The 14,994-nt window shown below is 46.5% G+C and overlaps 1 protein-coding gene across 3 annotated transcripts in view; it reads right to left on the reverse strand.

Moving 5' to 3' along the window:
- Positions 1-14,994, reverse strand: part of Ano10 (anoctamin 10) — a 118,706-nt gene that overhangs the window by 76,441 nt on the left and 27,271 nt on the right. For all 3 annotated transcript variants that reach the window (XM_021172147.1, XM_029481494.1, XM_029481495.1), the window contains exons 5-11: positions 14,470-14,589; positions 11,970-12,539; positions 10,467-10,522; positions 9,845-9,919; positions 8,230-8,412; positions 3,905-4,096; positions 586-714 (exon numbers count right to left, since the gene is read on the reverse strand). In XM_021172147.1, coding sequence (XP_021027806.1) covers positions 586-714; positions 3,905-4,096; positions 8,230-8,412; positions 9,845-9,919; positions 10,467-10,522; positions 11,970-12,539; positions 14,470-14,589 — 1,325 coding nt within the window. The remainder of the gene's footprint in view (positions 1-585; positions 715-3,904; positions 4,097-8,229; positions 8,413-9,844; positions 9,920-10,466; positions 10,523-11,969; positions 12,540-14,469; positions 14,590-14,994) is intronic.

The raw sequence follows: 14,994 nt of genomic DNA on the forward strand, positions 1-14,994 counted from the left end.
TCAGTTGAACCGTTCGTGTTGTGGACTGCGGGCAGGCCGCAACAGTCTACCAAGTTCTGTTTCTGTACATTTCCACAAGTATTACAGTTCCAACTAGTCACGAAAGGGCACAATGTTCTTTGGTGTCAAATATCACCAGCAGTGGAGGCAGCTCTGAAGATTTCTCGCTCATGTTTGGTCCCTGCTTTGTTTTCCAGACACAGTAGGGCCCCATTTTTCAAAATAATAAACAGAGATGTGAGACATGCAGCCAGAGTACCTGTGTCTTATGTGTAAGACCATGTGCCTTCCTACAAGTTACCACAGAGCCTGAGGGTGTCACAGTGCAGTGGACCAGGTGTAAAGCAAGAAGGGGCATTTCCCTAGAACAGGCAGAAAAGTACGCAGATGTCTATTCCAAACGAAGAGTTCAACAATGTCTGGAAAGGTCTCTTCCTGGGAGCTGGGCAGGGAGCAGCAGCGCACAGCCTACATTCTCTAGTCAGACATGTCTTCTTACCGCTCGGCACATGTGTTACTGCAGACAGAGCAGCAGCTCGGATGGAGGAGGCAGAGGCCTGTGCTGGGCTGAACACTTTCACTTACCTCTACGGCCACCACAATCAGAACAAGGTCTGTTTTGGATTCTGGAAAGACTGCGTTCACTTGTGGTGACATTCCAATCAGAGCACAGTTAGTGACCACGGATATAACACTCATCGTTTCAAAAGCCAACTGAAAGGGAAAAGGCACAGCATGAGGAGCAGCAGCAGACATGCCCCATGTCCGTGTTATCTGAAGCCCACAGACAAGCTCTTACCTAGCTTCTACCCCATCTACATACATGCTAAACCTCCGCCCATCTTGGTAGGGTTCTCTTTGCTTAGGAAAGCTGTATGTAGTGGGCATTTTAGATTCTTTTGACTTGACTACTCCTCTGCAGTACGTCCAGCCTTCCCACCTAAGCTGGCCAGGCTTTGAGTGTGGGCACCTCTGGCACTGTCCATGCTACCTGTCTCTGCTTGTTTCTGAAGGGAATGTAAAGACCACCACAGGAAAGCACTTTGCTCCCCAAAGCAGGTGATATCTGGAAAGAAGCTACTCTACGAAACCGTCCCGCTTTGATAAGCCCCATGCTCCACCTGGCTTAGCTACAACCAAGCTCAGTATTGATGTGGTCCCTTCCTGGGGACAAGAACCAAAGTCCTTGTAGGGCACTAGCAAATCCAGAAGCCAGGCTTCAGTGGGACTTACAGAACACTGACTGTCCCACAAGGAGGTCAGCGTGTCCTATGGTGGTCACTGGGTAACTATGGAGAACCTGTGCTCTTTTGTTTCTGCTTTTAATTAAAGCTCTTGATGGCTGCTGCCTGGTAATGGATGGCATTCATTCTATGGAACATAAGGACTGTACTTCCAGCAAGTCTTCCAACTGTCATGGATATGAAAATAGCTACTCAGTGCTTACACTAATTTGCTTTTTGTTACCTCAAGCAATTTTCTGGTTGATACTCTGGGTTCTCCCAAGGATACAATTCTGAAACCATATTTCCTCAAACAGTTGTATCAGTCCCTTCTGTTTTATGTTTACAATCTTTGCCTTCTCTGATTAGTTTAGACAGTAATTCTAACCCTGTTGAACACCATGAGTGCTTTTACACATCCCGCATCCATTGGTTTGTTTCAGCTGCTTGGCTTTACGTCACTTGATGTTTTGGGTAAAATGGATCTATAGTTTATACTTTGTGAACTTATAGCTTCATAGTATCTAAGTTCACACACAGGGTCTATGCATCTTTACATACGTCCACACATCTTCATGTCATTGTCACAGAAGAAATGTGCCTGGGAAGCACAGTACAATGCCACAGGCAGCAAGAACACTGGCACCGCACACCCATCTCAGCTTTCCTTGTGCCCATCTGTGTACACGCGCTGTTCCACAGTTTTAGAGCACAAATGGCTTCCTGTTTTCTGCTATACACTGGGGATACTATTTGTTTCTTAATTCTTTCTGTGTCTGGTCTTGCCATCACATTAATTCTGGCTCCCTAAGTATTGAGGGATAGGCTGACCTCTGCTTTCCCCGAGGCCCCAGGGTATGGGGAAGGGAAGTCGATCTTTCTCTAACTCAGGAATATGTCTGGCAGAAGCAAAAAGAGCCTGGGGCAAGGGCCTTAGAGAGCTGCAGCTTTGGGTTCTGAGAACCTGACTCTTCCCACCCTAAAAGACTGGACTTCTCAGTGCCAAGGCTGCTGTGAGTGAGGTCTGTGATGCTCATGGGATCCTTGCTCACCAGAGCAGCTGGATTAGCCTGGTGCTGACTCTGCCCCATTGTGTGGTAGTTTATGCTGGAAACATATTTCCCGGGAAATAGGATGTAAGATGCTGCACTTCCTAATAAGCTTGCTTGGCATAAGACATTATTGCATATGCCCTACGCATATGCATCGGCAAGCCCCCTGAGCCCACCTGCTCTATCTTCTTTATCTCTGATGCCCTGGCCCTTCCTCCTCAGAACCTCTCACTGAAGAATGACCCCCTAGACCTGGTCTCATAAGATGATCTGGGAAATACTCCTCTTCCTCCATTGACTAGAATTGTATAAAATTGGTATGACTTCTTTTTAAGTAGTGAAATCTGTGGTATAGTTATCTAAGCCAGATTTTTTCTTCTGGGGATGTGGGCTTTAAACTCAGCTTCCTTCACAGTCACAGTGCTGTCCCCTCCTCCTCTCCTGCACTCATTGGCTGAGCTGCAGCAGGAGGCTCTGCCATTGAAGGGAAGGTACCCTCTACTAGTTGTCAAGTTCCTGTGGCCACACCCTAGTACCCCAGCGGCTGCAAGTCTGCAGGTCTGACCTCCGCCGCGCCTGCTGGGCCCTGCCACTGTGTTTGTGTCTCACTGATCATATTTCTGCCTTCACTTTCACTAAATTGGCTCTTTCTTGGTTCCTTTCTTCTACTGGTCTTGGGTTTATCTTGCCTGTCTTTTCTACTTTAACAAACACTGAGATCTTTTTCAGCATAAAAGCCTAGTGCTGAGTTCCTGGCCCCTCCCTCATCAGCCCTGTCCCACATATTTTTCTTCTGGTTTTGTATAACTTTGGGTGTCATCTGAGAGTTTCTTTTCATGGGCATTTTGTGCTGTCTGCTTTTCCAATGGATACCCTGCTGTTATCTTCTGTCACTAACTCTGGGTTGAGCTTATTGTCAAAGGTGTACTCTCTACAGTTCCAACTCTTTGAAGTGCTTTCAGTCCTGAGATGACTGGGTGTTCTGTCAGACACTGCCTGCTGATGACATCACTGAGCCTTCTTCATTCTTGACTTTCCTCTTCTATCTTGGGAAAGGGAGTGTTTTCATCTTTAAGTACAATGTGGGTTCACCATTCCTCCTTTCTCTTCAAGCTTTTGTTCTCTCTTCTGTTTTAAAACTGTTGCTTGATGCATATACATTTATTTCAGTTTGATGTTTTTCTGAGAATGTGTCCCCCTTTTCATGGCAGAGTGTTCCTCTCAGTACCACAGCAGCCTCTGCTTGCACTTTTCCTCTTTTCTTCTCAGCAACGTTTTTTTTTTTTCTTTTACTTTCACCCTGTTTATCAACCCCTGTGAATTATTTCTATAAACAGTGCACACCTGGATCACAGTCTCATCCACTCTGCCATTCTCTGTCTTTAATCTGTATATTTAGGCCATTTATAGTTAGTATAACCATTAGTATGCTGAGATTTAAGTCATACACTTGTTTTCTATCTGATCCCTGTCTTTACTGTTTGCTTTTTTTACCTGAGTTATCAATATTACTCTTGAGCTTCTTTTCTGGTATTTAGTGGTGTTCTGGGTATTATACATTTTCTGCTTTTAGAGTTTTTCTTTCCCCAACAATGACTCAGCTTTTCACATTGTTCTTCACATAGTTACCTGCCATACGCCAATACTGGCCGAAGGTTCTGCAAACGGCCGTTTGAAGACCCTGCACATTTTCAAGGCATCTGAGTTGACTTCAGTGAAGTTATTTAACACAGCAAAGGCAGCTGCTAACGGGTAAACACAAGAGAAAAGGCTCACGTAGCCAAACTGCAGAAACAACTCCAAGTAATCATCAAAGGTTCCCTGCAATGGAGAGACAGCAGGCATTGCTCAGTGTCACACAGGAATGACCGCTCCAATGCTAGCAAAGGGGCAGGGGATGGCTTTTAGTTACTAAAGGACTCAGGATCTATGCCAATCCTTTCTTCTCAACCACAAAGTCATACAAATTTAAAAGTTATTTTGCACTAAGTTGCTGAAATAAGGAATCAAAAATTATTTACCCATTTCCTCACATATAAACCATTAAACTGATGATATCCACTTGAACCAACACAAGACAAACAACACCAAATCTAAACATGTTGTTTTTAATGATCCGAGAGATGAATCCTTGCTAGCCACCTTTAATCCCAACACTCAGGAGGCAGAGGCAGGCAGATCTCTGAGTTCAAGGACAACCAAAGCTTCACAGATACACACTCAAGGGGGAGGACAGATCCTTATCCATAGGCACTCAAGATGCCCAGACCTTAACTAGAAAGTGACAATGAGCTGGGAAGATGTTACACTGGGTGAAGGAGCCTGATGTTAAAGTCAGAGACCTGAATTTGCTTCCAAAATTCCTATGATGGAAAGAGAGGACCAACTCTTGTAAGTTGTCCTCTGGTCCATATGACCATGCATGCATGCACATCCTACAGTCCTACATCTGACCTTTGCCCACAGCATGGCTGAGGAAAAGCTGTCAGCTTGCTGAGTGAGCACAGAAAGCCCTAACCAAAACAAAGACAACACACCTCAGAGGATAGGTAACTCAACTACTGCCACTAGAAGACCCCTCCCCCCACCGCGTGAGAGAGAGAGAGAGAGAGAGAGAGAGAGAGAGAGAGAGACAGTGTGTGTGTGAGTGTGTGTGTGTTCTATTACATGTTCTGTTTTCACATTTGGAATCATGCTGTTGTGATCACATAGATGTACAGTTTCCTCAAAAGAGACAATTGAATGGCTTCTGGAATGTTAGGGTCCCTTGCTCAGAAAACCCCCTCCTGATGCCACAGTGGGCTGGGTGGCTCCTGGCATGTGAGAGTCCACTTCAGGGGGCCCTTCCTCAGACCCCAAAGGGCTAGCTAGGGAGCCCACTGCAGTTCTAGGTGACTCTAGGTGCCCACATACTCACTGCCCGTACATTTACACTTAGGAGAGACTGTGAACCACCAGGTTGAGTCAGCACCAGGTAAACCCAAGAGCAAGAAGAGAAAAATGCAAACTTAGCAAAGCGAACACAAGCCCAAGACACCCTGACCTCTTAGGTGAAGGCCAGCAAAGACCACCTGATGGCAGCCTTAAGAGTTGACATGTAGAATGGTTATGGGATGTCAGTCAAAATCGTGATCTCACATTCCTAATTCATTAATATCTGAAGACAAAGTCCAGGCTCCAGGGGCCCAGCCCACAGGCTCCTTTCCTACCTCATCCCTACTGAGTGTATGTACCCAGTGCCAAACCAACTCTCAAGGAAAGCAGGCATGGAATGAAGGCCATGGGGCAGGGACCGAAGCCAAACTCATGTTTCATGGTCAATAAAATGAGGCCTCAGCCTCCAGGATGTAGAAAGGGAGATGAGTAGCTTATGGTCTCAACACAAAATAAAATCTTAGCAAATTCCTGCTGAGCAGTGTAGCGACATGATAAGACAATTAAGGAGATAATAATCACAACAGAAAGAAAACGGTTCAATATTGTTCATGATTTAATACTCTTACAAAACAAGGTATTTTAAATGTCTCCAAAACACAAAACAAATACAACAGCTAACAGTGACAAGGTGGAGTCAGGAAGAAGGAAGAAAACAGACAGAGTTGTCCATGCCGAAAGCCCAGCAGGATCATGGGAAATGCTGGACATGCTAGGGAAGCTCAGCAGGCCTGCTGGGAAAAGACAAAGTCTGACACTGTCCACACGCAGGGCTAGAGCAGCAGCGGGCACAGCTTCAGAGCATGTGCCCGCAGAAACCCGGTCACTTTAAAACAGAAAAACTCGTTTGAAGTCTGCCACCAATGTGAGCGGATGGAAGACCCCACCTGCCACAGGACAACCCAGCTCAGCGTGGCCCAGCATAAGCACACCAGCAAAACCACACTGAGTGATCACAGAGGCTGACTGCTCTGAGAAGGGTGTGAGGGGAAAGACCATCCTACATGAGTTCTGCTAGAAATTAAGAATGAAAAGTTGATTCACTGAAATAACAATATATTCACATAAATAAAGAACCCTTAAAAGTAATTACATTTTGCAAATCAAAAAATGTTTTAAGAGAAGATCAACATCCAGGCACAACCCTCGCCAGCTTCTTCACAGTCAGCTTGGTGGGAGATGGCCCAAAGCACTGGGTGCAAGGGAGGGGCAGCAATGGACACAGAAGCTTTGAGCAGATTAGAGGTCAGGACACCCAGGGGCCACTGTAGCCCAAGAGGCTGAAGCTTCATTTTCCTTGCCTACTCTGTCTGCAATTTTTCCAGTTTTCTATAGTGAAGGAGGAAGCCATGTTTCACAATAGTTTTAGACTCTGACAAACTTCCTTCTTCCAAACTCACAATACCACTTCCGACTCCTGCATGGCAGCCAGGGAGCATCTGATGCCAAGACTTCTGACTTCAGTAAGAAGCAAGTGGGCAAATGCTAGCAGCACAGACTCAGAACCAAAGAGGCAGAGGCTAGGACCCACTTCCTGGTTTGGTTACTGACCAACAACAGAACTGCACTGTCCATTTCTGCTCAGGATAATTCTAGTGTTTATACTATCACACACAAAAGTGGGCTACAGTCACACACAAGAGTGGGCTGAAGTCACACACGAGAGTGGGCTGCGGTCACACACAAGAGTGGGCGACGGTCACACACAAGAGTGGGTGACGGTCACACACAAAAGTGGGCTACGGTCACACGGAGTGGGCTACGGTCACACACAAGAGTGGGCTGCGGTCACACACAAGAGTGGGCTACGGTCACACTACTGTTGTGCTTCCTAAAGGAAGAAGATGTGAGAGTACAGGAGAGATCAGAGCGAAGATTCTGGGTGTCCCTATGGCCATTCCTTCTCAAATGAGGAAGAACTGAGTTGAGTGAGTATGAGTGTGAATGAGTGTGCATGACTGTGTGAGCGTGAATCAATGAGTGTGTGAGAGTGAGAGTGTGTGAGTGAGTTTGAATGTGTGTGTAAGTGTGAGTATGTGAGTAAAGGAGTGTGTGAGTGTGCTGAGTGACAGTGAGTATGAATGTGTGTGAGTGTGCGTATATGAGAGTGAGTGTAAAGGAGTATGAGTGTGTGTGAGTGTGTGTGGTCTGTACACTACACAATGAGCCCAGAGAAAGCAACAGAGAGACCTGAGAGGGTGGTAAATTTGGTTCAGAGCTTGTCAGCAGATAAGAGTAGAGGATGAGTTAGGTTTTCATGGGCTAGAGTTTTTTATTACAAGCAACTAAACCTCTAAGAATCCACGTGCATTTCCTCAAAACAACTGGGAAGGCCTCTGGCACTGTCCTGGGGCAGAGACAACGACAATGCAGAGCAAGGACATTCTTAGGCTTCACGACCCACTCAGTCCCCAAATCCATCCCACTCAGAAAGCAGGATCCATGACACACATCTGTAACTCCCACACTCCCATTGTGAGACAAGTGGCAGACACAGAAGGCGTGGAAGCTCTCAGCCAGCTAAGCTAGCCTGGGGTATGAGAACAGCAGATATAAGAAACTCTGCCTTGACTGAGTGGGAGGTGGGAACTGACCTCCTGATGTTGATCTCTGACTTCATGTTTCACAGGCTCTCTCGTACACAACACTTAAACTAATAACCTATAATGGCACTTATCTGATGTCCTAACAGTCATGGGTGAGCAATTCTGCTGCTTCAGGGACCATCTCTCCTGTGCACTGTCACACTAGAGCACCCGTCCCTGCACCTCTCTGTGTGAAACAGCCAGGTAATCTTCCACCCTCACCCTCTGATGTTAAAGAGTCAACACAGGCATCTTAACACATAGTTCTATCTTTCTAATGTCAAAGTGGTTCCTGCTGAGGGAACCCGCTCCGCTGCAGAGTTCTTAGAGGGAAGCACGGCACATTGGAGACAATGAGCTCACAGCACACGCTCATGAACACGTGTGACTATCACACACATTCACTAAAGTGTAACTCAACAATACTGCACTTACCAGGTACGTTCCCATTTCCTTCTCCAGGAGGACTTGCTCATACAAGGTTGTGTCGACATCTGACTTTAATGCCTGAACCTTCCTCTTTACCCTCGCACAGTACTTCCGCTGGAGCCAGTAAGGAAGAAGAGATTCTACGACTTGGTTCAGAATCTGGGAGGTGATCAGGAGTGTGGCCAAGCTCTAAGGAGAAGCATGAGTGTCAACTCAGCAAGAACAGAACAAACATGTACAGTCCTCCAACACTACAATCAGATCATATGATGTCACAAACATGAGCATTAGAGAGCTGGGTGTGAATGTAAGGTTTCTAACTCATAAAGAATATCAGAAGAAACCAGCTGGGCTAGGCGTGGTGGGACATGACTTTAATCCTGACAGTCTGGAAGCAGAGGGAGGCTTTGTCTACATATCGAGTTCTAGGCCACCCAGGACCCTTCATAGTGGGACACTGCCTTAGATAAATGATGGATGGATGGATGGATGGATAGATGGATGGACGGTTGGATGGATGAGTGGGTGGATGGGTGGGTGGCCAGTTCACCAGCCAATCCAGAGTTCTTGGGAAAGTAAGTTAACCTGACATTGTGATGGTAATCTTTGTCATTTTACCCAACTATAGCATGTTACTACAAAATGCCAGGTTTCACAGGGTGGGGATCACTGTTGACTAAAGTATTTTAGAAGTGTGAGTTGTAGAGATGACTCCATCAGTGAAATGCCTGCTGTGCAAGCATGAGGACCTGAGTTCAGACTCCCCGAATAAAGAGATGGACATGGTGGTTAGTGCCAGCATCCCAGTGCTGGGGAGGCAGAGACAGGAAGACCCTTGGGGCTCACTGGGCAGCTGGTCCTGCTGAATTAACAAACTCCAGGTTTAGTGAGAGACCATATCTCAAAAAAATAAAGTGGAAAGTAATCAAGAAAGACCCAACATTAGACTTGTGTATGCACATAACAGAAGAAATCAATACTTTGAAGGACTGCAGAGATAGTGAGCGGTAAAGAGCACTGGCTGTTCTTCCAGAGGATGACGGTTCAATTCCAGCACCACATGGCAGACATGCATCTCACAATCATCTGTAATTCCTGCTACAGGGGATCTGATGCCCTCGTCTCTCTCCCCACCCCCACCTTGGCATCGGGTATTTGGCATACAAGTATACTTGTGGCCCAGAACTCATACAAACAAAATACATATTTTAAGAGAAAAATTAATACTTTGAATTCAATTTATTAGTTTTACTAGTTACTGGTTTTATATGATCCAGAAACTAGATACTATAAATGCAGGCAGGACTCTGTCAAACATTTCAGACATGAAGCAGCACCACACAGGACCTACTATTCTTTCAGGTGTAACATGTTATTAATGTAAAAATGAAATTTGCAAGACCTGTTAAAGGTTATCCTAACCACCCACATCACTGACCACAGATCACAGACTTCGGACACCCGTGTATCAGAACTGCCTTGGGAAAGTCACTTAACTAACTTCTCTGCTGAGCACAATACACTGAGCAGGTGCTAATGCTTATTCTTTAAAGGGGAATAAAAACAGACAAAATAAAGGCATAAATCACAGCCTCCCCTCAGCATCCCGTTACACACTCACCTGGCGCAAAAGCTTCATGTCCTTCAGGACAAAGGCAATGTAGAAGAGTGAGGCGAAGCAATTCAGGAAGTTGAACTGCCAAAGAAGACAACAGTGTGAAGAGCTCTGCAGCAGCACAATCCATCTAAAACTGCCGCAGACAGGGACTTTGGGGCGCTTCCCTTTCCCCTCAGGCTTGAACTCAACTATCAACTCCAGAGGTGAGAGGGGTTCAAAGCACAGAGCCAAGGGCAAGAGCAGGGATGAAGAGGAACTGCACAGAGCCCCTCCAGTCTTACCCAGCAATGCCCACCTGGGAAAAGATCAGGGCCCTGCACCCTGACCCACACAGGGACAGCCAGGCCCCTTGCTGTGATGTACAAAGCCTGCTCTTACCAAGCATCCTCTAGGTCATCAGCACCTGCAGGGGCCTGCTCTCCTTTTCCTTACATGGAGCCTCAGGCTGCTGCCCTATGGAGATGCTGGGACCCAGGCAACCATGGCAGAAAGACACTACTACACTGAGTAGCCCAGACCTGGAAGTCACTTTGTGCCCACAGACTTGAACTCTTGTCCCACACCAGAAGGTAGCAGGGCAGCACTGGCTGAGAGACGCCATGGCCTAGAAGACACTAACACTTACCACCAACACTTTCAGAACGAGATGATTCTGGTAGGCAGATTCCAATCTGTGATTCTCTATAATGTGAAGAGGAAAGAAGATTATCTCAGACAAGAAGCACTGTAGGTGTATTGTCATGGGGCAAATTAGTAGGACTGTGCTCAGAGGCCCGGGCATCTCTGGCTGTCAGTCACAGCCATCCAAGAACATCAATAAGGGCACGCTCTCATCCACTGAAATATCATTGCAGTTGGGGATGATTTTTTTTTTCTAGATATGGGAAAAAGAAATCTGGGAAGTGTTGGCAAATGAGCCTACACCCAGCTATCCCACAGAAGAGCCTCTACTGTACTGTAAAATGGCTACGGAGGAAGCAGCACAGCTCTGTGTGGGGCCTTGGACAGGAACAACTTGAATTCAGATTCTAGCCTCACCTATAGAAATAGAGACATTGTATAGTGGCCCCAAGACAACAGAAGCAGGAACAGAAACATCTTGAGGGACTCCTGCAGTGAGGACTGGCCTTCACTAGTACACACTACCTGACCTCAGGCCATCCATGCTACCTCTTGCTTCGTAGCCTCCTGCCCCACTGTAGGGATTGGCTGCTGCCTGTGTGGCTGTGGACATCAGAACATATGACCCAATACAAAGAAAGCCCTGAGAAAACTGGCCACTGTTACTAGAGAACAAACAGAAACTTAACAACGTTGGATCCATTAAGTTAAGGTCCAGACCTCTTCCCACAGGATAACACATCGAATTTGCTTGCATGGACAAATACTGAATGACCTATGACCTTTTAAACTCTATCCTGGTTCTTTTTTCCAGGCATGCATACATGTGCACCCTTGAGCTGCCGCCAATGACGGTAGGACGCAAATTCTTAGCTGCTCTGGAGAAGTTTTATTTTACCCTCAGCGTGACATACAATGTTATGGTATTGGACAGGTTTAACACAGATATGTCTGAACTACCCTGACTATACTGTATAGTGTTGGTGCCTTGGTAAACATCAATACCTCCTGATCCACAAAAGCATAGAAGAGTTGCTAATTCACAGTACACCAGAAGGTGAAATGAGAAACTAATGTTCATAGGCACCCAGAACCTGGCATGGAGCATTGGATAAGAGCACTATGGAGTCATAGTCTGAAGATGAGTGAAGGTCACAGGTGAGCTGTGTCTTAGGTCTCCATAGCAAGCCCAGAGGACTGCTATCTACTCTTCAGTTGTGTGAGCCCAAATATCTAAGCAACAATTTAATCTTTTATTTTGTGTAGCATGTGTGAGTGCTACGTATGTGTGCATGTGTATACAGCTGTGTGTGTGTGTGTGTGTGTGTGTGTGTGGTGTAGGTCACGGCTGGTTCTCTCCTTCTGCTATGTAGGTCTTAGGAATAAAACTCAGTCCTCAGAATGAAGGGCAGTGCCTTTACCAGCTGAGTCATTGCTCCCTGACCCTCTGACCTCAAGCAACACTTCTTAAAGGCAAGGAGACGTGGGACAAAGTGTGGAGGCTTACCCCAAGATGTTAGGAACTCGGCAGCGTATCGATAGAGGCGGTTCATGATTTCAATCACAACGGCATAAACAATGCTGGGTACATACAGCAGAAGGCTGGTCCACTCAGACCCACTGTCCTCGTGGAGACTCAAGGCCCAGTCCTCCATGTCAAAGTAGATCATCATGACATAAAGGGAGAAATAAAGGCAGAGGCACACAAATGGCAGAGAGACTAGGTAGATGCGCAGTTGTCTCTTGTAGCTCGAGTAGAGGGGCTCCTCCCGGCCCGTGACTGAATTGATGCCAAGGACTCCATGAAACCCTGGCCGGGGCTCCTCAAACTGCCTCTTCATGACCAGAGTCCCCCAGCGATAGGTCATGTTGGCACAGCCACGCTTCCACACCTCCAGGATCACTGTGGACCAGATGAGGTTGAACGAGGCAAAGATGACATACTTGTCGTAGTCTTCCCACACAAACAGGTAGTAGGGCAGTCCAATGATGGCCATGGGGATTAAGGCAAAGGTGAAGTACTCCAGGAACCCAAAGTACAGAGCAATTGTCTCCCCAAAGTAGCTACGAATGCTGTCTGCAGGGGAAAGAAGGGGAGGGCTGAAGGTACAGGCCACCAAAGACGGCCACCTTACCACAGCATAAGCGGACGTGTGTTTTCAGTGGTTGGTGATCCTTTACACCTCCATCCTCATCCCGTGTGGGGTGCCACCTCTACCTTGCATGCAGCACAAACCCCACCTGCCAGCACGACAGGCCTTGCATTTCCCAAGTTCACAGCTCAGGCATCAGCTGCTGACATGACTCTGTCAGGGGCCTTACCTCAGCTTCACCCTCACTTGCCCTTCATCTAACAGACACTTTCTTCCCAAATTGAGACAAAGATGTTTGTGCACACCTTCATATTGGTCAGGAGGTAGCCTGGGCAGCCTGCTGACAAACCAAAGAGGCCATTCATATAGCAGTTCTGCTAACCTTGGCCATGTGAGAAATCAATCCCTGGGCCTCAGAGCAGCTGAGCTGGAACAAGAATGGGATGAGGGAGTGTGTGTGTGTGGGGGGGGGGGGCACGTGAGAGGAACTAATTCTTAATTATACACTGGATTTTATTAGATTCTAGTTTTAAGTTTAGTGTAGTTTATGTATATGTGTATGTCTGAATATATGCACATACACTACATGCATACAGTGCCCACAGAAGCCAGAGTGAGGTATCACAGATCCCCTGGGACTGGAGTTACAGTACAGTGCCCTCAGAGGCGGGAAGAGGGCGCCTGGTCTCCCTGAAGCTGGAGTTGTAGATGGTTGCAAGCCATCCAACATGACTTGCTGGAAACAAAGTCAAGGCCCCTGCAGGAGCAGCAAGGCATCTTAACCCCTGGCCATCTCACTAGCGTTCAATCTTCAAACTTCTTGTTCAACATTATAAATAGTTGTTTGTGGAAATGAAGATTAGGAACAAAATATAGAAAGAAGGCTTCTCTTAAAATAAAATTTAAAAATTTGCTTTAAAGAAAATGAGATGACAGCAACACTGAATGAAGCTCCAACGTGAATACTGTCCCCATGCTTAAAGTCTGAGCAAAGGCCGGGCACAGTGCGCACACCTGTAATCCCAGCACTTGGGAGGCAGAGGCAGATGGACTTCTGAGTTCGAGGACAGCCTGGTCTACAGAGTGAGTTCCAGAACAGCCAGGGCTACACAGAGAAACACTATAAAAAAAAACAAAACAAAAAGAAAAGAAAAAAGAAAATCTTAGCAAAGGCTGTGTGTGCTCGGTGGTAGAGCATTTGCCTAGCATGCTCAACATTTATTCTCTAGCACTGAAAAAAGGGTTTACTCAAACACATAACCAACCAAAAATGTTTAAACATTAATATTGATGGAGCTTTCCATAAAGTAATATTGAATATATACCAGGAAAGTTACTCTTATTCACAGAAAATAAAGGATTGAGTCTGACTCAACTCAAGCATAGCTTGGCCCCTTCCCTGGGAATAGAAAATTTCAAATACTAAATATTCACAGTCAAGCTATCCTCATATGAAGACATGGTTCACCTTTGTTGGAGAGACAGCTCAGCAGTTAAGAGTGCATGTTGGTCTTGCACAGGACCCATGTTCACTCTAGACTACATCCTGCAGGCAGCTCAGAATTGCCATCACTGTAGCTCCAGGCCCTGATGCCCTCTGCTGGCCTCTGCAGGCACCTACATGCACATGACAGCCCCAACCTCACCTTCACATATGTGAATGCACGCGTGTGCACACACACACACACACACAACTAAAAACAAATGAGATCTTATTTTAGAAGATGTATATTCATAACAGCTGCTCTGAACTGCCTATGTTGTAGATCAAATTTAGCCAAAGCCTACATGAGATTTTAAAAGGAACAAAGCCACCAAGCCATCTCCTTGTCCGTGCAGCTGCTAAGCACTGGCAGGAAAGCACTGATCGGGCAGACGGTGGCTTCATCAGTGAACACAGGCAGTGACACATACCTATGGGCTGGTACTTCAGAGCAAACCGAGTGTACCACGTGTCCTCCAGCTTCTTCAGGGCTTCAGGGTCATGCAGCGGGAACACCTGGGTCACGATGCCAGACGTGAGCAGTCTCCTCACTGCGGAGGAAAGCATGAGAACTACCTAAGACACCAGCATGGCTTAGGATGCCTTCAGCAAACAGTGCAAAGACGCCTCAGCACCGAGGTGGCAGTTTCCTGTGCAGGGTCACATCACAGCTGCCCCAACAGCTCTGAACGTGGATGATGTACTTCAGACTAGAAATATCTTTACTATGTTCTCTCACTATGAAAGCAGTACAAGTTGAGTAAAAGTCTGGCCATGGTGTGCACGCCTGTAATCCCAGCACTCGGGAGACAGAGGCAGGCGGATTTCTGAGTTCGAGGCCAGCCTGGTCTACAGAGTGAGTTCCAGGACAGCCAGGGCTACACAGAGAAACCCTGTCTCAAAAAACAAAACAAAACAAAATAAAACAAAACAAAAAAACAACCAACCAACCAACC

Source organism: Mus caroli, chromosome 9 (assembly GCF_900094665.2).
Source record: "Mus caroli chromosome 9, CAROLI_EIJ_v1.1, whole genome shotgun sequence".
Classification (NCBI taxonomy): domain Eukaryota; kingdom Metazoa; phylum Chordata; class Mammalia; order Rodentia; family Muridae; genus Mus; species Mus caroli.